Source organism: Cetorhinus maximus, chromosome 3 (genome assembly GCF_964194155.1).
Source record: "Cetorhinus maximus chromosome 3, sCetMax3.hap1.1, whole genome shotgun sequence".
Lineage (NCBI taxonomy): Eukaryota > Metazoa > Chordata > Chondrichthyes > Lamniformes > Cetorhinidae > Cetorhinus > Cetorhinus maximus.
The window spans coordinates 194,476,520-194,499,275 of NC_135881.1; the positions used below are offsets into that span (position 1 = coordinate 194,476,520).

The window sequence follows — 22,756 nt, forward strand, 5'->3', positions numbered from 1 at the left end:
TCAGAGATGAAAAGCTAGGTTGTCAAAGGGATTCTCCGGTCTTTGCCTGTGTCTCCTGAATTTAGATATGATGAGGTGATAAAGAGCAATAAGTGGAATAAATATAGGGGGTAGGATGGCCAGGAGCACACATATGAGTACCAGCCAACTTGTATACTCCTTCTCTTCTTTCTTAGGGAACTCTACCTGTTGGTTTAAAATAAATCTTTAGAAATATTTCATTTTGAAGTTCCTTTATTGTGGGTGAAAATGTACTTAATTAACGTTGTTTCCAGAAACACCAGCAGGCTATTTGGCCTATCATAGCGATTCCTTTTCCTAGCCGTGGCAATTTGTTTCCAGCCCAATGCCCTGCTCTTTCTCCATATCCCTCAATACTTTCACTCTGCAAGTACCTACCTCCGTTTTAAGCCTCAGTTGTTTGCATCTATGGCTTACTTTGTGAGTTCCCATTATTGAATCTCAAGAATGGTTACAACACCAGAAGGAGGCCATTCGACCCCTCGTGTTCGAGCTACCTTTCTGCAAGAACAACTCACCTAGTCCCACTCCCCACCTTTTCTGCGTAACCTTGCCATTTTTTTTCTATTCTTTGCGTGAAGAACTTTTTTTTTGGCTTCAGGATTTTTTTCGCTGGCTTAGTTCAAATTCTAACATTATGTTCCCTAGTTTCTGCAATCCCGTGAAGAACTGGTCACCTTCTGCACTGCCGGTTACCTCCATTATTTTAAGTACCACAATCAGCCTTCTCAGGTCAAGGGAATTAAACAAAAATTCATCCTAGCTATAGGCTTTCTTCCCAGACATCAGCTTGGTGAACCAAAGCTGTACACCTTCCAAAGCCAGGAATCTTCCTTAAGTGATCGCTAAAGTGATGTTCTGAAAGAAATCTGATCAGCACTCCATGGGTATCCTCTTCCCGCTGCTGTGTTCTTGCCTCCGAGCGACCTTGATCAGATCAGCACTCCACTTGATTAGGGTCAATTAAGGACCCACTTAGGACAATAGTGCAAGTACTGCCAGGATTCTTCCAACATCAGACCCCCAGCCCCAGTCCCACCCCCAACTGAGTCACCAGCAACTAGGAGGTGGCTTCCCGGGGGCAGGCCATCAGGCTACATGAATGCAAATTACAGAGCCGGGGTTTCCCCTCAACACTGATGACACTAATAGCTAAGGCCCTTCTGGATTTTTAACTCTTAGGGAGGCTTCTGAGGGCACCTCCATTTTGAGCACTCGCCTTTCTGTCTCAGCAGTGCCAATCTCGCCCATGTTGGCGTGACCAGTGCTGCGGGCACTCTGATAAAGCCTCCCACCTCGGGAACCTGCCTGTTGTCCATAACTGGGGAGTTGAACCCGTCGGCAGCCCCTCCTAATTGACCACCTCCCAGAAGCTTTACCCCGTCGGTGCACCTCTGACCCATGCAGGATCGGGATCTAGCGAATTGTCCTGACTCCCGAAATTTTTCGGAAGATTCCGTCCCATTACTGAAGCAGTATTTACTGGAGTTTTATTCCATGTCCCGTGATGACACTTGTTGAATCAGCGAGCTGGATTTTCCTAACACAAGTACTTGGACCCTTAATCCTTCTGAACATCTCTCTGCCACCCTCCACTCCTCCCCATGTCCCACCATTGGTGGCAGAACCTTCGATCACCCCACCATTACTTGCTGTAACTCCAAACCTAAACCCGTCTCACTGCTTCAATCACTGATTTTAAAAACCATCTTTTTAATTATGTTTTGATCACCTCAATTAACATTTCCTCAATGGTTCAGCATCTAGTTGCCCTTGAGAAGATGGTGGTGAGCTGCCTTCTTGAACCGCTGCAGTCCATGTGGTGTAGGTACACCCACAGCGCTGTTAGGAAGGGAGTTCCAGGATCTCTTCCCAGCAACAGTGAGGGAACCTCCTTGGAAGGCGGTGGTGTCCCCATCTATCTGAAGGACAAGGCAGCAGACACATGGGAACATAACCACCTGGAAGTTCCTCTCCAAGCCACTCACCATCCTGACTTGGAAATATATCACCATTCCTTCACTGTCGCTGGATCAAAATCCTGGAACTCCCTCCCTAACAGCACTGTGGGTGTACCTACACCACATGGACTGCAACGGCTCAAGAAGGCAGCTCACCCCCCCCACCTTCTCAAGGGCAATTAGGGATGGGGAAATAAATGATGGCCCAGCCAGCAACGCCCACATCCCGTAAATGAATTTAAAAAAACCCTATCCACTTAATTTTGTGAATCCTCTAAAATGCTGTTGGAAATTTGCTACATTGCAAACATATAAATGTCAGTCATTATTATGCATTATTTTCACACAGTGAGTTGATATGATCTAGAATGCACTGCCAGAATGGTGCTGGAAATTGACTGAACAACAACATATAGATTCAACAGCAACATAGATTCAACAGTAACTTTGACAAGGGAATGGAATCCATACTTGAGAAGGAAAACGGCAGACCTGTGAGGAAAGAGCAAGGCAGAAGGATTCATTGGATAGTTCTTTCAAAGAGCCAGCACAGTTACGATGGGCAGATTGGCCTCCTGTGTTTTAAAATTCTCCAACTGTGATGACTTTGAACAGAGGAGTCTATGTACATACAGATCCGAGAGGCTGATAAGAAGAAAAAGGTCATATCAATGGGAAATTTTAAGCTTGGCTATTGACCTGGAGTGACCAAAAGGTGTAACTGGCGATATTAGGTTGGAGGTTGCAGAGATAGGCTGGGTCAGGGATGTGGAGGGATTTGAAGATGAGAATAGTGATATGGGTTTTAAATTTGATGTGTTGGGGAATAGAGAGTATGATGGGTGGGTGTGGGGCTGCTCACTATTGGTTCATATAATGAAGGGTGAGAGACCAGGAAGGAAGAGACTGGAGAAATAGTGTCCAAACTATAGAATGGACAATAGGGTTGAGATAGGGTGGAGGCACACAGTTTAATGGAAGACCTGGTGGTGTACATAATGTCTGGTTTGAATCCAAACTCTGGTTCAAATAAGATGTCACAATTTTGCATGTTCTTGTTCAACTTGAACTGGTTTAGCTGTTTGAGCAAATGTCTGTGGGAGTTGATGGTGGAGATCAAAAACTACAATGCTGGTCTTCCTGATGCTGAGGATGAGGTAATTTTGACTTATCCGTGACTTGGCATCGGACATGAAGTCTGACAGAATAGAAATAGTATTCAGGTCAAGGGTACAGAGGGAACTGTGTCTCAGCATACAATCAGCAGCTGATCTCCACAGCCATGTCAAGCAAGGAATGGAAGAGACTAAGCATAATCCTGTGGTATACCGGAGGTGTCTGTTTGAGAGTGGGAAACAAAACCATAGCTGGGAACGCCTTACCTGTGTTGAATAAGTAGAAGTGGGGGTCCATGAAACCAGTTCCACTGATGGCAGTATAGCAGAGGAAAAAATGATGGTGGGGTACCTCATTGTGGCCAAACACAGAGGGTGCTGTTCATGACATTGGCCAGGTCAGGCTCAGTGCTGGGAGAAGGTGGGAGGCAGACAGTAAGGTTTCAAATGAGAGACTTGGACATGGAGCCAGGACGCCAATGACACATTGATCTTAGGGAGATTAAAGGTGAGCTAGTAGTTGAAGATGAAGGACTTTTGTTTTGACGAGGACGTTGTTAATTAGAGTTTTGCAAAGAGAAAGGTTGGTAGTTGAACATTTAACAATATGGGCTCGTACAGGTGCTGGATAAGATAGTCAAGTGGCTGGGAGTTTGGAGGGAAGGCATTTGAAGAAGCAGGAAGTGTTTCTGGTGTAGGAAATGAGCCTTGAGGACGGACAAAAACCTGCAGAGTGATAAAGGACTGGAACTAATGTGGCAGCTAGAGGGAAGCTCTCAGCCTTAGAGAAAAAGATCCATAAGTTCCTCCCAGGTGCAACTAGCGACAACACCCTGAATCAGGATCGCGAGAATGTACATTAGACAATTTGAAGACACTGAAATAAAAACGGAAAATGCTGGAAAAACTCAGCGGGTCTGCCAGCAACTGTGGAGAGAGAAACAGGGTTAACGCTTCAAGTCCATATGACTCTTCTTCAGAGCTGGCTCCCATCCAAGCCACTCAACATCCTGACTTGGAAATATATCGCCATTCCCTCACTGCCGCTGGGTCAAAATCCCTCCCTAATAGCGCTGTGGGCGTACCTACACCACATGGACTGCAGCGATTCAAGAAGGCAGCTCACCACCACCTCCTCAAGGGCAACTAGGGATGGGCAATAAATGCTGGCCCAGCCAGCGAAGCCCACATCCCGTGAATGAATTTAAAAAAAGGTGACTCTGGCTCCCAGTATTACCCCAACACAAATTCCACAGGCTTTTTGTGGTTGCTGCAACCAGTCGCCACTACACCACCATTGGTTTGAATACTGGAAGATATTTGTTCATGGAAATAATAGTAAAACTTCATATGAACTAATTAAAAGGAGCACTCATGAAAAATAAAGGAATAGCACAGCAGGTATATCAGTATGAAAGGTGCTTACGTAGCTGGGGTTCCAGGCTTCATACGACAAACGATGCTGAACTTCAATAGCAACAAAGGCCACAAAGATTGAAAACAACAGTACAGGGCTGATAAATTTCCAGGTCACGTACCAGTAAAAGTTAGGCTGTCGACCGGTCATAAATTCCAAATCATCACATAATCTGAGAGGAAGAAAATTTAACTTTTCAGATGCGTTTGGTAGAGGTTCAAATTAAAACTCAATTATTAACATTTATCAACAAATTCAGATTCAAACTAAACCGGCCTATTCAGTCTTCATTTCACTAAAGTTTGTTATGCAGTTGATGACAATTAACAGAGGTAGGATGCTTGCTTGAAACCACAGTTCCCTACCTAGTAAGAAATAATCTAAACCACCAGCAATGCGCGATTTGCTTTCAGGAGAGAAAGGGGAAAGAACATAAGAGGCTTTTACATTTAAGGACCAACGTTTTAATCTGCAATAAAATAAATATGCCTGGAGACCCTGGATAAATCCCACTGTGTTGCCATTTACTTTGTGCGATGCATCCTCATTTTCTGAGGGAGATAAGGGTCAAAATCCCGGAACTGCTGATTGCAATCTTCCAATCCTCCTTGGATACAGGAGCACGGCCAAAGCATTAGAAAATTGCAAATGTTACACCCTTGTTGAAAAAAATTTCATAAAGAGGAGGATATAGCTGGTAATTACAGGCCAGTCAGTTCAATGTCAGTAGTCAGGAAGCTTTTAGAGATAATAGCCCCAGAGAAAATTATCAGCCAGTTGAACAAGCATGGACTAATAAAGGAGAGCCAGCATGGATTAGTTAAGGGGAAATTGTGTTTGACTAATTTGATTGTGCTTTTTGATGAGGTAATAGGGTGGATGAGTTGATGTGGGCGGTGCAGTTGATGTGTATATGGATTTTCAAAAGGTGTTCGATAAAAAAATATCAAATATTTGGCTTGTTAGCAAAATTGAGGTCAATGGAATAAAAGGGACAATAGCAGCATCAATACAAAATTGGCTAAAGAGTAGGAAAGAGAGTTGTGGTGAATGTCTGTTTAACAACTGGCTGAACCCTGAGGTTCATTATTAGGACCGCTGCTGTTTTTGATACACATTAAATGAGTTGGACTTGGGAGTAGAGTGCATCAGTGTGAAGTTTGGAGATGACATGCAACTTGAAAGGGTAGTGACCACTGAGGAAGATAGTGATAGACTATACGAGGACGTAGACTGGCTGGTGAAATGGGTGGGCATGTGGCAGATGAAATTCAATGCTGAAAAGTATGAGAATATATGTGTTGGTAGGATGAATGAAGGAGACGATACAATCTAAATGGTGCCATATTAAAGGGGCTGCAAGAACAGAGAGACCGGGGCTGTTGGTTCACGAATCTTTGAAGGTGGCAGGACAGGTTAACAAAGCAGTTAATAAAACCTATGGGATCTTGGGCTTTATAAATCGAGGCAGGGAGAGTACAAAAGCCAGGAGGCTATGTTAGACCTTTATAAAACACTCATTCAGCCCCAGCTGGGGTATTTTGTCCAATTCTGGACACCGTACTTTGGGAAGGATGTGAAAGCTTCGGAGAACGTATTTGCTGGAATGGCTCCAATGATGAGCAATGACAGTTACGTCGATAGGCTAGAGAAACTGGGGTTTTTCTTAGAGCAGAGAAGGCTAAGAGGAGTAAACGCATCTATCAATTAAGGTTAGATAGACTAAATGAAGAGGACCTGTTTAAAATGGCTGAAGGATAAATTACCAGAGGGGACAGATTTAAGTTGAACGCTGAAAAAACCAGGAGACGGCATGAAGGAAAACTATTTCATGTACAAGTAACTAGGTTTTTTAATGCATTGCCTGAGAGGATGGTGAATGCAGGTTCAATAGTAACTTTCAAACTGGAATTGGTAAATATTTGAAGGAGAAAATGTTGCCGGGGTATGGGGGAAGAGCAAGGGCTGCTATTGTCCCTTTTATTCCATTGACCTCAATTTTGCTAACAAGCCAAATATTTGATAGTTTTTTATCGAACACCTTTTGAAAATCCATATACACATCAACTAGCTGGATTGTCCTTCAAAAAATGCAGCACAGACTTTTGATGGGCTGAATGGCCTCCTTTGGTGCTGCACTATTTTATGATTCCAAAATTGGATGGAGCAACTATAAAAGGAAGTGAAAGACTTTTTCTTGCTGCCGACTTTAATCAGGCCCTGTTATGCCTGGATAAGCGTTTCACTTCTGAGCCAGGGCTTTCGTGAGGATCTACGTGTGAGATGTTAAGTTTTCCTCCTCTTTCAGTTGAGCCCTTTCAATCGTTCCTTTAGATCACCAGTGTTCATGGCTTTCAGAAGATGAGTTCAGACATAGCACTTTTCCCTGATAGAAGTGGCAAAGAAATGTAGGGTAAGTTACAGTGGGACATCCCTAATTTACTGCTCATGGCTGCATCAAAGGCAATCTGGAGCTAATAAGGTTTAAGCAACTAATGGCAAAATAATATTATTGCGACATTTATTCTAGTAAAAGAAGTTTAAGAGGAATAGAATGAAATAAACATTTACAATAAAGAAATAAAGATCATGATTCGGAAACACCATTCAGTAGAACTGTCCTTAGACAGCATCTTCCAAACCCGTGACCTGTACCCCCACCCAGATTAGGACAAGGGCAGCAGACACATGGGAACACCACCACCTGCAAGTTCCCCTCTAAGCCACACAACATCCTGACTTGGAAATATATCGCCATTCCTTCATTGTCGCTGGGTCAAAATCCTGGAACTCCCTCCCCAACAGCACTGTGGGTGTACCTACACCACAGGGACTGCAGCGGTTCAAGAAGGCAGCTCACCACCACCTTCTCAAGGGCAACAAGGGATGGGCAATAAATGCCAGTCTAGCCATCCTGTGAATGAATTAAAAAATAGTTATCCTAGAGTTTGCTACTTACTTATTAATCCCACATACATAAATAACCCCAATCAGCTCGAAGAAAGCAATGATCAGAAGAGGCAAAGAAATTCCATATTTGTCAAAAATTGACAGCCAGTAACTCCCGGATGCTGTAGTGAAAATAAGTGCTCCGGTAAAGCACAGCAGACATATTATGGCTACAGAAAAGATAAAAACAAGTCGATTAGAACATACATCGGCAAAACATGTTTCTTATTAATGCACTTTAGAGTAGCACAACAACCTAAACCATAAGAAATAGTATGGGCTGAACCTCTGTGGGCGTTTCTCGATGGTGGTGACCTCGGTGGAAGAGCCAAGGAAACCCAGGCCACATGGCATAAATGGTTTTCCGACCATTGATCAGGAGGAAGGAAATTCGGTGGAAATTCACCTCTAAAGAATCATTGTGGCTGAGTTTTAACTTTGTAGAGCAGGGCTGTCTCACCTCTCTGAAGCTGGGTAAGAGCAACATTGGGTGTAGTCGGGATTGTGAAAATAGTGCTCTGATTATGTAGTGAACAGGATTGCAATTTTACTGATAAAATGTAAGGGGGTAGAAGTTGTTTTTCACGTCAAACTGAAGGCCCAAGATCGGCCTGAAACTGGACGTCAGGCATCATTATTTGCGTGAGCTGCTGGCACCTTGTCACACCTCCACAGATAGTTTGTGCCTTTGAAGGCGATGAAAGCCAAGCCCTTTTCCCTCACCAGCAGTGGCCTGAAGCTAAATCTTCAGCGATGTTACAGAGCGGTGAAAGCGGTGAAAGATCAGGTGGGGAGGGAGACCACATGGATGTTTATTTCATGACCATTAGTCCATGACGGCAATCTAAATCTCCCAGTTTGAGCCAGTGCTTCTAAGTCACATGCTCGGATGTGCAAGACTGTGCCAGGCTGGACCATGCCCCCCTACTCGAGCTTTCAGCAGCAGAGATGGATGGGATTTGCGAATCCGAATGTGGAGTGCGGCATTTTGAGTTTGAGCTGGCTCTGGCACTATGGATTGTAGGGATTTCCTCAATGATTCTCTGACTAACAGCATGAAACTGTTCCGCTGTTGGGAAAGGGAAATTACACTGGGAAAATCCCTCTTAATCGGCCCCTTAAGGGCTTCCATTGGTCTTCTGCTGCTGTTGGTTGGGGGGGGGTTTGCCCCTGGGAAATGCGGGAGGAGATGGGAATACCTCAGGATATCTGTCCGTCAGCATTTTTCTAATTTCCCCACCCCCAAACATGCCTCAATTTTATTATTATTATTTACCTTTGGCCTAAGCATTCTGTGTTTTTTTTTTAGAAATTTCCTGAACAATAACATGTTCTTTATCAATGTTTTCCTGGGAAATGCTCCTCCCTAACAATACAGTGGAAAGATTCTTAACTCCGCCATTATCAGGAGAAGATTTGCAGTACGGTCACACAGCACAGTTTTTGAAAGTGACGTGTATTTTGGACAGCGGGTTTAAAGGCCCACTGGGTGGCAATGGTGGAGGTGCGGCTTAAAATCGCAAATGCCCCACAGAATTGGCTACTGGAATTACTTTACCCAATGGCAGAGGCAAGCTTTCCTGTTGTATCACAATGATATTCAGTGAATTGTGCAATGAGAGTGATCATTTACCTGTAATGATTTCTTTCGGAACACATTTTGGAAACACCTTAAGGTCTAGCAGCGGAGTTAGAACTCCCTCCATGTTGCCAAACATGGTTGACAAGCCCAGATTTAACAGCATGAAGAAGAACAAGATGGCCCATAGCTGAGAAACAGGCATTCGAACAATCGCTTCAGTCAAAGCTATGAAGGCAAGGCCAGTACCTGACATGCCCTGAACAGGAGAAAGAAAAAAAAAAGAAAATTACCCAACATTTTTTATTTAACTGAGCAAATCAATAAGGAAAATGGTTAACATAAGCTTTGGTTGTTACTCTTCTTAAAAAAAAAAGTCTTTCATGGGCTGTGGGTGTCGCTGGCAAGGCCAGCATTTGTTACTGATCCCTAATTGCCCTTGAGCTGAGTGGTTTGCTCGGCCATTTCAAAGGGCAGTTAAAAGTCAACCACATCGCTGTGGGTCTGGAGTCACATGTAGGCCAGACCGGGTAAGGACGGAAGATTTCCTTCCCTCAAGGACATTAGTGAACCAGATGGGTTTTTACAACAATCAATGATCGCTTCATGCTCACCACTACTTTATATTCCAGATTTATTAATTGAAATTAAATTCCACCATTGCCATTCAAACCCATGTCCCCAGAGCAATAGCCTAGACTTCTGGATTGTTAGTCCAATGACATTCTTCCTTGCTCTAACGCATGTAGTGTTCCACCTTTGAAAGGATTGTCACAAACTGCTTTAATTCTAATGAACAAAAACCAGGAGTTTTCTTTGTATTTGTATTTCTTCATAGCAGACAGCATCCTAATGAGTCTGCATTGTATCCATCAATATTGTTCTGATAGCGTAGAGCTCAATGTTGCACAGCATTCTAACTGATGTTTTATGAAGGTTACATAATGGGGAAGAATGAGATTTGGCCTGTGGAATTTTGACCCCACCGTGCACAGCTTTTTTTTCACTAGGTTCCCTGTCCAAAGTCACCCTGATTAATAAGCTTGGCTTCCTTTGCTGCGGAGGTTGCCATGGCTGCAACAGCAGATAAGGAAGGTAAGATAAGGAGTGTGGGGGTCAGGGTTTGCAGATCTTGGAGGGAGGGTCTGATCCCTCACCCTGGTGGATAAGGATGTCCGATCCCCAGTTCCAGGAGGGGGTCTGTGGTCCCCAATCCAAGGGGGCTGGTGTTTGATCCTGGGCAGGGGTTCAGGGGGGTCTTTGGATGAGGCGTTCGATTTCAGGGGAGGAGGTAGCCTGGTAAGCCAGCGAGAAGCGCTCCAGCTCCTCCTGGCCCTCAAACGGTGCATCGGGAGCACGTAACCTTCTCCCCAAAGCTGTCCTCGCCTCCCTTGAGTTGCCAGGTTTCCTGAGGCCCGGGAAACCTGCTGCCCAGGGTTAGACCTGTAAAAACAATTAAAAATGAGTATCCCAGCCTTATTTGTAATATTTTAGGGCAGAATTTTAAATTAAAATTAAAATAATTTTCCACGGACAGCATTTTCATTACCTACATTTTCAGGTGACTGATTATGAAACAAAAACAGAAAATGCTGAGAAAAACTCAGCAGGTCTAACAGCATCTGTGGAGAGAGAAACAGAGCTAACGTTTCAAGTCCGTATGACTCTTCAGGGCTCTGACTGATTATGAAGCTTGGACATTTCTTTCCGGTTTCTGTGAACCTTTATTTTAGGCAGTTCAGGTTTTCGGCTCCCTGAGGCAGCTCTCTGCCTTCAGGGAGCTCTCTGTGAGCGCTTGCCTGTTCCTGCGCTGACTTCAGTGCTCGCCCTCCTCCTGCCCCATCCCAGCAGCGTTGCGCCTTTCGCGCCAGTTGGCCGTTAATTGGCCGGCCAGCGTGAAATCGCGGCCGGGGGTTCGTTCCTCAGCTGCTCCCGGGTCGGCCGCTCGCACGCGCCCTCCAAACTAAAACCCCTGCCCTAAATGTCCAACTTGCCTCCTGGAAGCAGGTGGGATGTCTGTCTCCTCAACGCCCATGTTAAAGCTGGGATTGGGCAGGTTGGAGGCAGGGTGAAGTTGAGTTTGAGCCTCTTAAGTGGTCATTAAACTTTCAAAATAAACATTCAAAGGGATCCTCAAGTAACTTTAGTTCTTAACTGTTCATAAAACTCAGTCAAAAAAAGCTCATGACCCCCTTGACAACTGTGTCATCAACCCCTGTTGCCTTGAAACCATTAGAGGTGTTTAGAATTCAGCCAAGCATTCATAATGGAATTCCATTGCACAGCGGTGTCATAAAAACCTTCAGAGCTGAATACATTAAAATTTTTGATGTCTTTGAAAGGTCTCAGCCATCTATTCAAAGTTTAAAGCAAAAGAACTGGTGGCCATCTGTTCCACTGCTTCAAAGGCTCAACAGATGGCTTGACTGTCAATCGAAGAAAAGATTAAATCGCAGGGGCAAGTTGACACTTCAAAATCTTAGTCTCAGTACGCTTGAGTGCAGAAGAGTGTGTTATCCAATGGATAAAGTATTCTAATACATCTGAATACTTTCACAATGCTGATCAATTTAATGGTTGCTTACCTTTTCTAAACTAAGCCCTATCATTAATCAATGCATTAAAACATGTTTAACTTATCAATCACCATTTTATTATGATATGTGAAGTTGCCAACATCTTTTGAATTGACTTGTCAAAAGGTTTCCAACTCCAGATTGGGCTTTTCCCATGGTTCATGGTTCCTCTGAGGTGCCATGAACCATCTCCCCTTACAAAATGGGCCAGACTCCAGGAAAATAGCGAGCGGTCTAAAATCCCCACCCCTGTAATGGAGAAGGCAAGGGCAGGATTTCTGTGTGCCAGCTCGCTACTCATATCCTTATCCTGAGACCATAAAAATCCCACATGATGGGAATGGGGCTGGTGGGGGAGGGCGCAGGAATCCCAGAATCGGGTCCTGCCTGCCATTTTAACAACGCACCCACCTCTGTTCTGACATGGACGATGGCATGAAAATCCAGCCCAGGATTCATTCCATTTGTCCCCAAGAAACCTAGTGAGACGATGCTCCATTGGGTAACTGGTACTTAACTGGACAAGGAATGGAAAACAAGTGTGGTTAGCAATGAACAGACAAACCCTTTAATGATGTTGGTTGAGGGATAAATAATGACTGGGTCACAAAACACCCTGCTCTTCTTCAACTAGGATTATGTAATATTTTATGTCTACCTGAAAGTGGATTGGCTACATCCAAGATATTTCCTCAATACTGAACTGAGTTATCAGCCTGGATTACATGTTCAAGGTTATAAGAGTGGAGTTTGAACCTTCTTCAGAGGCAAGAGTGCTTTCGCTGAGTCAAGGCTGACACCTCATCCTCCGCTATTCCACTCTGACATGAAAAAATTAAATTAAATTAGTTAACCCTAATCATGCTCCCAAATCCTATGCTTCTCATTCTCTGCTTTCTCTATCTCACAGACTGCCTTGGTGAATCTCCAACTCCTGTTTTGAACACACATATCTTGGAAAGATTGGCACCGTAACAGCATCTTCCTGTGTCTGTGTCAGAAATATTTCTAATATCAGCACAATGTTCATTTTACTGAGATAAAATATACAGGGTAAAAGTCCTAGAGATACAGAGCAAGTAATGTTATAACCTAATTGATTGGTTATGATCATTTATGTCGCTTGACCTTTGCTCTTCTGGTTTATGGCATTGCCTGAACCTTTGACTAAGTTACAGCCTAATTTCCATCTCATTATTCATAATTCTATTTTAAAAAGAAAAGAAAGACTTGCATTTAAGAAGCACTACTCACAAGGATTGAGACCTCTCAATGTGCTTTACTGCCAATGAAGTACTTTCTGAATTGTGATTACTGTTGTAATGCAGGAAGCGCAGGAGCCAACTTGCGCACAGCAAGTGCCATAAGACCATAAGATCATAAGACATAGGAGCAGAAATTAGGCCAATCGGTCCATCGAGTTTGCTCCGCCATTCAATCTAATGAATGGCTGATAAGTTTCTCAACTCCATTCTCCCGCCTTCTCCCCGTAACCTTTGATCCCCTTACCAGTCAAGAACCTATCTATCTCGGTCTTAAATACACTCAATGACCTGGCCTCCACAGCCTTCTGTGGCAATGAATTACATAGATTCACCACTCTCTGGCTAAAGAAGTTTCTCCTCATCTCTGTTCTAAAAGGTCTTCCCGTTACTCTGAGGCTGTGCCCTTGGGTCCTAGTCTCTCCTACTAATGGAAACATCTTCCCCACGTCCACTCTATCCAGGCCTTTCAGTATTCTGTAACTTTCAATCAGATCCCCCCTCATCCTTGTAAACTCCATCGAGTATAGACCCAGAGTCCTCAAACGTTCCTCATATGTTAAGCCTTTCATTCCTGGGATCATTCTCGTGAACCTCCTCTGGACCCTCTCCAGGGCCAGCACATCCTTCCTGAGATACGGGGCCCAAAATTGCTCACAATATTCTAAATGTGGTCTGACCAGAGCCTTATAAAGCCTCAGCAGCACATCCCTGCTTTTATATTCTAGTCGTCTCGAAATAAATGCCAACATTGCATTTGACTTCCTAACTACCGACTCAACCTGCAAGTTAACCTTAAGAGAATCCTGGACTAGGACTCCCAAGTCCCTTTGCACTCCAGATTTATGAATTCTCTCCCCATTTAGAAAATAGTCCATGCCTCTATCCTTCCTACCAAAGTGCATGACCTCACACTTACCCATGTTGTATTCCAGCTGCCAATTCTTTGCCCATTCTCCTAACCTGTCCAAATCCTTCTGCAGACTCCCTGCCTCCTCAATACTACCTGTCCCTCCACCTATCTTTGTATCATCTGCAAACTTAGCCAGGATGCCCTCAGTTCCTTCATCTAGATCATTAATGTATAAAGTGAAAAGTTGTGGTCCCAACACTGACCCCTGTGGAACTCCACTAGTCACTGGCCACCATCCTGAGAAGGACCCCCTTATCCCCACTCTCTGCCTCCTGCCAGACAGCCAATCTTCTATCCATGCTAATACCTTGCCTCTAACACCATGGGCTCTTATCTTACTGAGCAGCCTCCTGTGCGGCACCTTGTCAAAGGCAATACCCACAAACAGGAATGTGATAATGACTAGATAATCTGTTTTTGTGATGTTGATTGAAGGATAAGTATTAGCCAGATAAATAATGTGCAAACTGTTCAAATGTTTCATCCGTTTGTGTGATATCAAACTTTTAGCTGGTTATTTGATTCTGAATTTATATTTAGGCAGTCATTTCAGTCAAGTCTTCAGGCTGAGGAGTGTTATGCTAGAGAGCGCATTCTCAATATTTTTCTTGTACCCTAGCCCAAACAATGTAGCTTAACTCCAAAGATCTGCATTGGTGTGTCACAGCCGTCTCACATGACCTGTGCTTTCGACATCCCAGAGAGGCCTCTGACCATTTACCGGTGTGAGTTGGGATTGAGATGAAGTCGCTGTGTTTCACATGGATTCCTTGCAACCAGCAAGATGTGAGCAAAATGCCATCCCATGAGTCAGAGCTAGGCATTTGCTAAAGTAGTGGAGAGGGTTGATGAGGGTAATGCAATTGGTGTAATGTATATGGACTTTCAAAAAGTGTTTTATTATGTACCACATAATAGACTTGTAAGCAAAATGGAAGCCAATGGGGTCAAAAGGGGAATTGCTACATGAATATGAAATTGGCTAGGGAACAGAAAGCAGCAAATAGTGGTGAACAGTTGTTTTACTGACTGGACTGAAGTATACAGTACTGTTACCCAGGGGTTGGGATTAAGATCATTTTTTTTCTTTTGATAACTATTAATGACCTGGACTTGGGTATGCAGAGTATAATTTCAAAGTTTGCAGATGACACAAAACTCATAAACAATAAGAATGATAGTAACAGGCTTCAGGAAGATATGGAAACACTGGTGAAATGGGTAGACACAAGGCAGATTCAACTTAATGTAGAGAAGACTGAAGTGATCCATTTTGGGAGCGAGAATGAAGAGAGGCAACATAAAATAAATGGTTCAATTTTAAGGGGGTTCATGGAACAGAGAAACTTGGGGCTATGTGTGCACAAGTGTTTGAATGTACCAGGAAAAATTGCAGAGACTGTGAAAAAGGCATGTGGATCCTTGGCTTTATAAATATAGACTTGGAATACAAAACGAAGGAAGTTATATTGAACCTTTAAAAACTTTAGGAAGCATGCCAAGGTCCTAGGGTTTCCGACTTTATGGAACAGACTAAAAATAGGCAAGCTTGTGGCTAATGGAAAATTAATAGAAATACCTGATCAAGAAAGTCCTTAAGGACACAATTCTTCAAAGTGAGAGCATTGAGTCTGTCATGATGGGTAGCATTTAGATCATCCAACCAACTGAAATAATTTTCTCTTGTGACATTTCCATCCTGAATTTCGAATTCATTTGAAATGAGTAGCGTATTCCTGTTGAGAGAATTTCATATAAATACTCATAGATGCAACGATTAGGCAGCCACCATCTTCATGAAAAGGTGTTTGGCCAGCCTTTTTTTCCCCATTCACAAACAATCAATACAGAGAAATAAAATAAAACCAAATGGGTCACTGCCTTGTTTTTGAGGATTCCTTTGAGTTAAAAATGGAGCAGCCATCAGCAGGGCTGATTGTGGCTGTGATTTCGGAGGAGAATCCCTGTCAGTAAGGAACTCATGGATTTTCCATTGGAGAGATTGTATCCATTAGTTATCTAGTTGCCTCTCTGACCCCCATCCTGTTACGCCCTTCAGCCCTCAACACTCCATTGCCTCCAGACCCTGTCATTCCACAGCATGTTGCTGTCCCCCAGCTCAATGCAAACCTCTTCCATTCTTTTATCTATGAATCCCCTCAGTTTGGTTTGCAGCCTGCTCACAGTACAAAGACAGCCCTCACCAGCTGCCAGTGACACTCTTTGTTAACTGATTTCAGCAACAAATCTGTCTCCATCCTCATTGACCATACTGACCCTTCTACCCTCTCTCCTCTGTAGTGTGCTTCCACCCCTTCCTGTCGGAACACATTTCTTATAATGGCCAGGGCTTCTCCTGTAATAGCTCAATGTCCTGCTCTAATACCCTCATATCATCCATGCCCCAAAATTGCATCCATGGCCCCATCTTTTCCGTCAACCCTACCATTGAAGTTACAGCTGGTGATCTGAAAAACTGCTGCAGAAATTCAACCCCCAAGAGTTTAAGAACCCAATAGCACATTAACTAAGTTAGATCCTAGAGGGCACTGAAAGTCTTGGAAATCCAGTGTTCTTCTGGGCTAAGTACACAACAAACAAAATACATTAATTAACATAGGTACATAGAAACTTTACAGCACATGAGGATGCCATTTGGCCCATAGTGTTTGTACTGGCCAAAAAAGAGCTATCCAGCCTAATCCCACTTTCCAGCCCTTGGTCCATGGCCACATAGATTATGGCACTTCAGATGCATATCCATCAGCATTAACGTAGAATAAAATGTTTGCAGAGTAAATATACAAGGTTCTGAAGTAATACATTTTTGATCGAACTGGCATGGATAATAATTAGTGCAAGTACACAGTAGGTTGTGGAATTCTACTTACTTGTCTAAGCAATCCCAGTAAGTAGTAGTTGCCTTAAACCCAAGAACTGAGAAGATGGAAACAGAAGCAAAGATAGAGGTAATGCCGTTGATAATACCTACTGCCAGGGCATCCACCTCACAGTCATTCCTGAAAAGCAAAAGTCTCTTTGTTGAAATTGCACCTCATTCTTTTGTAAGCGGCTTTCTCTCCTTTTCTATCTTGCTTATGCACTTGCCAGGACAGGAACCTGAATGTCAGCATTCAGAGACATTTCTGTTCATTCAACCGCCTGATCTTGCAGGTGGTGGAGTTCCCATGCACCTGCTGTCCTTGCCCTTCTAAGTAGAAGAGGTTGCAGGTTTAGGAAGTGCTGTCAAAGAAGTCTTTGCAAGTTACTGCAGTGCAACTTGTAGGTGGTGCACACTGCAGCCACACTGTGCTGGTGGTGGAGGGATTGAATGCTTAAGGTGGTGGGTAGGGGTGCCAGTCATGTGGGCTGTTTTGTCTTGGGTGGTGTTGAGCTTCTTAAGCATTGTTGGAGATGCACTCAGCCAGTCAAGTGGGGATTCTTCCACACTCCTAACTTATTCCTTATAGATGGTGGAAAAAATAATTCAAACTGTTAGGAAGGTAGATTAGTCACTGTAATATTTATTCATTTCATCAATTCAGTAGTTGAAGCCAGTTCAATTGGGGCTGGAGTTCTATACTTGGCCCAGAGTACGACTTGCCACAATGATAGTTGCAAATCATAATACTTTCTTTTACTGTCAGTTTGATTTCCATTTGTGACCATAATATTCTTCATATTACCCAATTGGCGAATGCAATGAGTCTTCTGATAAAATAATAATAGCCTAGAAGTTCCTTTCTATTATGATTAGCTGACATTCACTCATTTTATATTCTGTTTGATGGACAGGTTTTTGTTCTTTCAGACAAATCAAAGGATTTGGGGAGCGAATGCGAAAGTGGAGTCAAGGCAGAAGGTCAACCATGATTGTATTGTATGGCAGAATAGGCTCGAGGGGTCATATGGTCTACTCCTGCTCCTTCTTATGTTCTTATGTATATTCCATGCTCTTAGTAAGTGCCCCCAAGCACTCAATTTCATATTGCCTGTACCAAATGTTATTTTCCAATATTGGATCCAATTCCCCAATCTAAGATGTCAGCCATGGCTCAGTGGTAAGGCTGTCACCTCTGAGGCAGAAGATTTTGGGTTCAAGCTTCACCCCAGAGATTTGAGCATAAAATCGAGGCTGACACATCGGTGTGGCACTGAGGGAGCCTTGACTATGGCATTAAACCTCGTTATCATCCTCTCAGGTAGATACAAAAAAAAATCCCATGGTACATTTGAAAGTTTTCCTAGTATCCTGGTGAATATTTAACCCCCAATTCACAACACTGGCCAGGATTTTCCCGGCCCCCTGTGGCAGGATCTGCCACGAGGACTGCAGTGGGCCAGCCAAAATTCCGTTGACTTTCGGCGGGACTGGGAAATTCCCAGCCGCAAAAACGGATTATCTGGTTATTCACCTCATTCCTGTTTGTGGGAACTTTCTGTGTGGAAGTTGGCTGCTGCACTTCCCTGCATCACAACAGTGACTACACTCCAAAGTCCTTCAGTGACAGTGAAGTGCACTGGGACACCCTAAGATTGTGAAAGGTAGTACAAAAATGCAAATTATTCCTATTTACATAAATTCAGGGAGTCTTGTGGTGCAGTGATAGCGTTTCTACCTCTGAGCCAGAAGCCCTGGGTTCAAGTCCCACTTCAGGACTTGATGGCCAAGGAAGGTGCATCCATAACGTGGCCAAACAGGTTGATTCTCAGCCTGTAAATCCTTCCGATACTCCTGAGGCAGGTGGTAAGAGTGGGAAGGTTTACTGGTCAGCCACACTGCAGAAGGTAATGGCAAACCAACTGCAGCACTTTGCCGAGCATAACCATGGACCAATCCAGTGAAAGGCCAAGGTCGCCAATGCCCTCTTAGGGCATGGTATCTGAACGAGGAGGATATAAATTCAATTTAATTCTATGTTATAAGGTACAGAAAGCTTGGTGTCATCTGCAAGTTTAATCATGCCTGTTTTCTCCTCCAGATGAATATTATGAGCAATGAGGACCTCACACCACACCCTGGGGCATGGCACTTGTGATGGGATGTACCCCACTGGGAAACTGCTCTATTTAAAATAGCCCTTTGCTCATGGCCCTTCAGCCATTTTGTCCACACCTTAGCAACTAATTCTCACACACAATCCCTTATTGAAAGCTTTTTGGAATTTTGTACATTGTGAAATATTAGCGTACGAATGTTTAGCACATTTATACGAAATTACTTTATCCACTATTTTAACGGATGCCATTTTGACAGTCAGGTTAATAGTGCTATTAAAGTGGCAGGAAAAGTAATTTGATATGTACAGGGTAAGCTAATATGATGCAGTGGGATCTCCAAGTTAACTCCAGGAAGTCTTAGTAAATTCCTCCTTTCCCTCTGGTCTGGGGAGTTCCTTTACTTGAAAAGGCTACTACAGAAAGTAACGCTCTTAAAACAACGCTTACTTTGGTGAATTATAGCTGGAGAATGCAATAAATCCTCCAAGACCCAAAGACAACGAGTAAATGATCTGGGTCACTGCGTCGAACCACACACTTGGTTGGCTCAAAACATTCAGCTGGAATTAAATGAAATAAAGTGAGACCACAAATGCACTTACTAGAAATAATAATCAGTTATTAATATCAGTTATTATCAGCTTTAGCTCACGTAATTTTCTGGGTCAGCCAGGTGTCTGATACGTGTGGCAACTCATCACCATACATAAAAACTCTCTAAATCAAGCTACTGAGATTTTTACATTTCTGATGTGGAGCACACTGTCTCTCCCCATAGAAATACACTTAGCACATCGGAGTCAGATTGCCACTCCGCTCCCGTTTTTTATTACCTGGGAATCTCGGCCTTGTGTCGAGGGCTTCGGAGTCAGATGCAAGGAGGCCACGCCGCCCCCCTCCCCCCCCTTTTTTTATGGCACCGGCTGCCGTAAATCAGGTAAGTTTAAAGGTCCAGCCACTTTCAAGCCAGGGAGAAGGTAGGTTTGTCAATTAAGTGGTTAGAATTTGAGGGTGGCGGGGGTGGGGGTGGGAGTGGGGTGAGGTCAGGCACTTGGGATGGGAGGGCTGGTCGGGTAATCTGGGTGGGTGCCACCAATCGGGGAAGGGGGTGAGTCAGACAGTCGGTGGTGGGGGCCAGCAGTTGGGGGAGGGAATTGGGCACTTTTAGGGGCGGGGGGCTTGGGCACTCTAGGGGGTGGGGGGGATCGGTGAGGGTCTGTGCAATAGTTATCCAGTAGCTAGAAGGGGTTTTAATTCTTCTAACTTTTTCTGGGTAACTATTGACATAACACAGTCAGAAATCCAAAGTTTGTGATTTAAATCACATTTTCGTATCGTTCCCAGTGCAGGGCAATTGCCCATTGGAAATTTGATCTTCCCGGGCAACTGCTGTGCAATCCTCTGGAAACCTCTGGGGGAAGCAGGGAAGTTGGGGGTGGGGATGTTCCCCAGTGCATCTTTGGGGTACTCCCCCAGTTAGACTGGAGCTCGGAAGTTACAGCCCATTAATCATGGGTTGTCAGAGCCAAGGTTCTGAACTCTGAAGTATGTGCAGGCTATTACTGGAGTTTGAGTAGCTGAAATCACAAAGCTTACCAGGACAGAGCAATATGGATATATGAGCACATGTCCTCATACCTGGCCTCCAGAATAATGCCTTCCTCTGTGTCACTCCAAGTCTCCTTACGTGTATGGTGGACATTTTCCTTGCATATAGTGAAAGGAACTACAAAGAGCAGTTTGAATTGTGCCAACTACCTTGGTGTTTTAGGTGTTGTAATACACTTACAACATTACACATGCTGCATACGAGTATTACTCATCACCACCTGCACAGAACAGATTCTCAGAGCTTAACTAAAGAGCTATGAAGGCTGATTCCTCCAGCTTCCCAGCATGCTCAGCAACATTCCAGTGCCGCTCAGCATCTTAGCTTTCTCCTGCATCGCACACATGGGCTAGAGATACTTGGGTGATTTGCATGTCTAGGGCTCCTGAACCATGCAGGGGAACAATTTGTTTTTCTTCAATCGTACAAAAATTCAACACAAGGTAGACCAAAATGCCCTTTTCCCCCCTTCTGCACAATCAGAAAGAACTGTCACACAAATACAAAACTCTGCTGCTGCTGAAAATCTGAAATAAAAACAGAAAATGCTGGAAGGCGGAGAGAGAAACGATATTAACTCCCCTCATGGCGTTCATTTCTCCCCCACCCCCCGCCATCCCCTTTCCTCCCCATCCATTTCTCCCGCCCGCTCCTCCTTAGCCCAGTGTCTAAATGCCCAGCACATGCTCAGTCAGAGTGGCTGGGATTGCATGTTAACTGGACACCCAAAATACTGATTGCTGGCGTGAAGCCTTGAACATGCTCACTGATTCCATCCCTTTTGAAGGAGAAGTGGGGAAAGGTGATTCACGGTCACCCATCGTCTTTAATGTACTCATCAATTATGTGTTGGGTGACATAGTGAGGGACGGACTAGGAATGCCTCTGGAAGAATTCTATTGAGCCCTGTTGTGCCACTACAGAAGTGGCTCAGATTTTATAGTTGGTGGGTGCACAATTGGGTACAGTACTTCTGGTGGAGGACAATATGGCCAATGATTGACAGCCTGAAAATCGAGTGACATTGCTGTAACTCTACTTCTGACCAAAGCTCCCTCTGCCTCTGGATCCTACAGGGAGTGCAGGATTGGGGAATTACTCCCCTGGTGAATCACAATCGCCATCGCGAACAACAGGCAGGCCAGTGGGATTTGATGCTGAGTGTTCCCAAATGGAATATTATGGCTTTACAAGAAGGGATCTTGAAGGTATAGAATGAAAGATACATTGGGCATCTTTTCTAATCCTTGATTTATTCCAGACCAGAGCCCCTGTAGCCTCAGTTTCAGCCAGCATGTACTTTCAGGGCTGAAAAAGCTTTTCGTCATGTCATTGACCCTTACACAGATCTTGGAGCTTAAGTACATCGCATGCAGAGAGCTGACTGTGATTCTTGTCTCTGCAGTTTCTCAGTTCACTAGAATTTCCCCTCTCGTGGATACGAGCTGTGTTCTCAAACATTAATATGTATCTCAAGCCTATTCATCAGCCTCAGGGGAGCAGTTCCATTGTCATTTTGTGGTTTCTGGCACTCTTCACCTAGGCCATTGCCTCACCTCCCTTGCCTCAGAGTACCCTTCACTCCCTCCTCCACTGGTGCACACTGGCAGCAGAGTGCACTACCTACAAGGTGCACTGCAGCAACTTGCCGAGACTTCTTCGACAGCAGCTTCCAAACCTGCAGCCTCTGCTGCTTGGAGGAGCTAAGGCAGCAGATGCATGAGTGCTCCACCACCTGCAAGTTGCCATCCAAGTCACACACCATCCTGACTTGCAAATAAGAATTAGGAGAAGCAATATAAACTAAACAGAGGTGCAGGAGCAGAGAGACCTGGAGGTGAATGTGCACAAATTGTTGAAGGTGGCAGGGCAGGTTGAGAACGGTTTAGAAAGACATGTGGGATCCTGGGCTTTACAAATGGGGGCATAGAGTACAAGAGCAAGGAAGTTATGATGAGCCTTTATAAAATAGCCTCAACTGGAGTGTTGTGTTCAATCTTGGACACCAATACAAAGATGATTTACCAGAATAGATCCAGGGATGAGGAACTTCAGTTACGTGGATAGATTGGAGAAGCTGGGGCTGTTCCCCTTAGCGAAGAGAAGGTGTGAGGAGGTTTGATAGAGGTGTTCAAAACCACGAGGGGTCTAGACAGATTAGATATAAAGCTCGAAGATTTACTGTGGGAGATAGAGTTTTTGTGCTGAATTTTGGAAATGATCCTAGTTGGGTTCCTGGTATAAATGTCTCTGAAGCTGGACTCTTGTCATTCCAAGTGGAAGTGGAAGATCGGATTATTCGAAAACATGTGGATCATCTAAGGAGTAGAGAGACATTCCAACAACCAGCAAT

At 44.1% G+C, this 22,756-nt stretch overlaps 1 protein-coding gene across 1 annotated transcript in view; it reads right to left on the reverse strand.

The window, feature by feature from the left end:
• Nucleotides 1-22,756, reverse strand: part of LOC144674469 (sodium-dependent neutral amino acid transporter B(0)AT3-like) — a 51,163-nt gene continuing 28,407 nt past the window's right edge. The window contains exons 7-13 of the mRNA XM_078535809.1: nt 19,242-19,354; nt 16,685-16,813; nt 15,373-15,529; nt 9,097-9,301; nt 7,474-7,633; nt 4,524-4,686; nt 1-186 (exon numbers count right to left, since the gene is read on the reverse strand). Coding sequence (XP_078391935.1) covers nt 1-186; nt 4,524-4,686; nt 7,474-7,633; nt 9,097-9,301; nt 15,373-15,529; nt 16,685-16,813; nt 19,242-19,354 — 1,113 coding nt within the window. The remainder of the gene's footprint in view (nt 187-4,523; nt 4,687-7,473; nt 7,634-9,096; nt 9,302-15,372; nt 15,530-16,684; nt 16,814-19,241; nt 19,355-22,756) is intronic.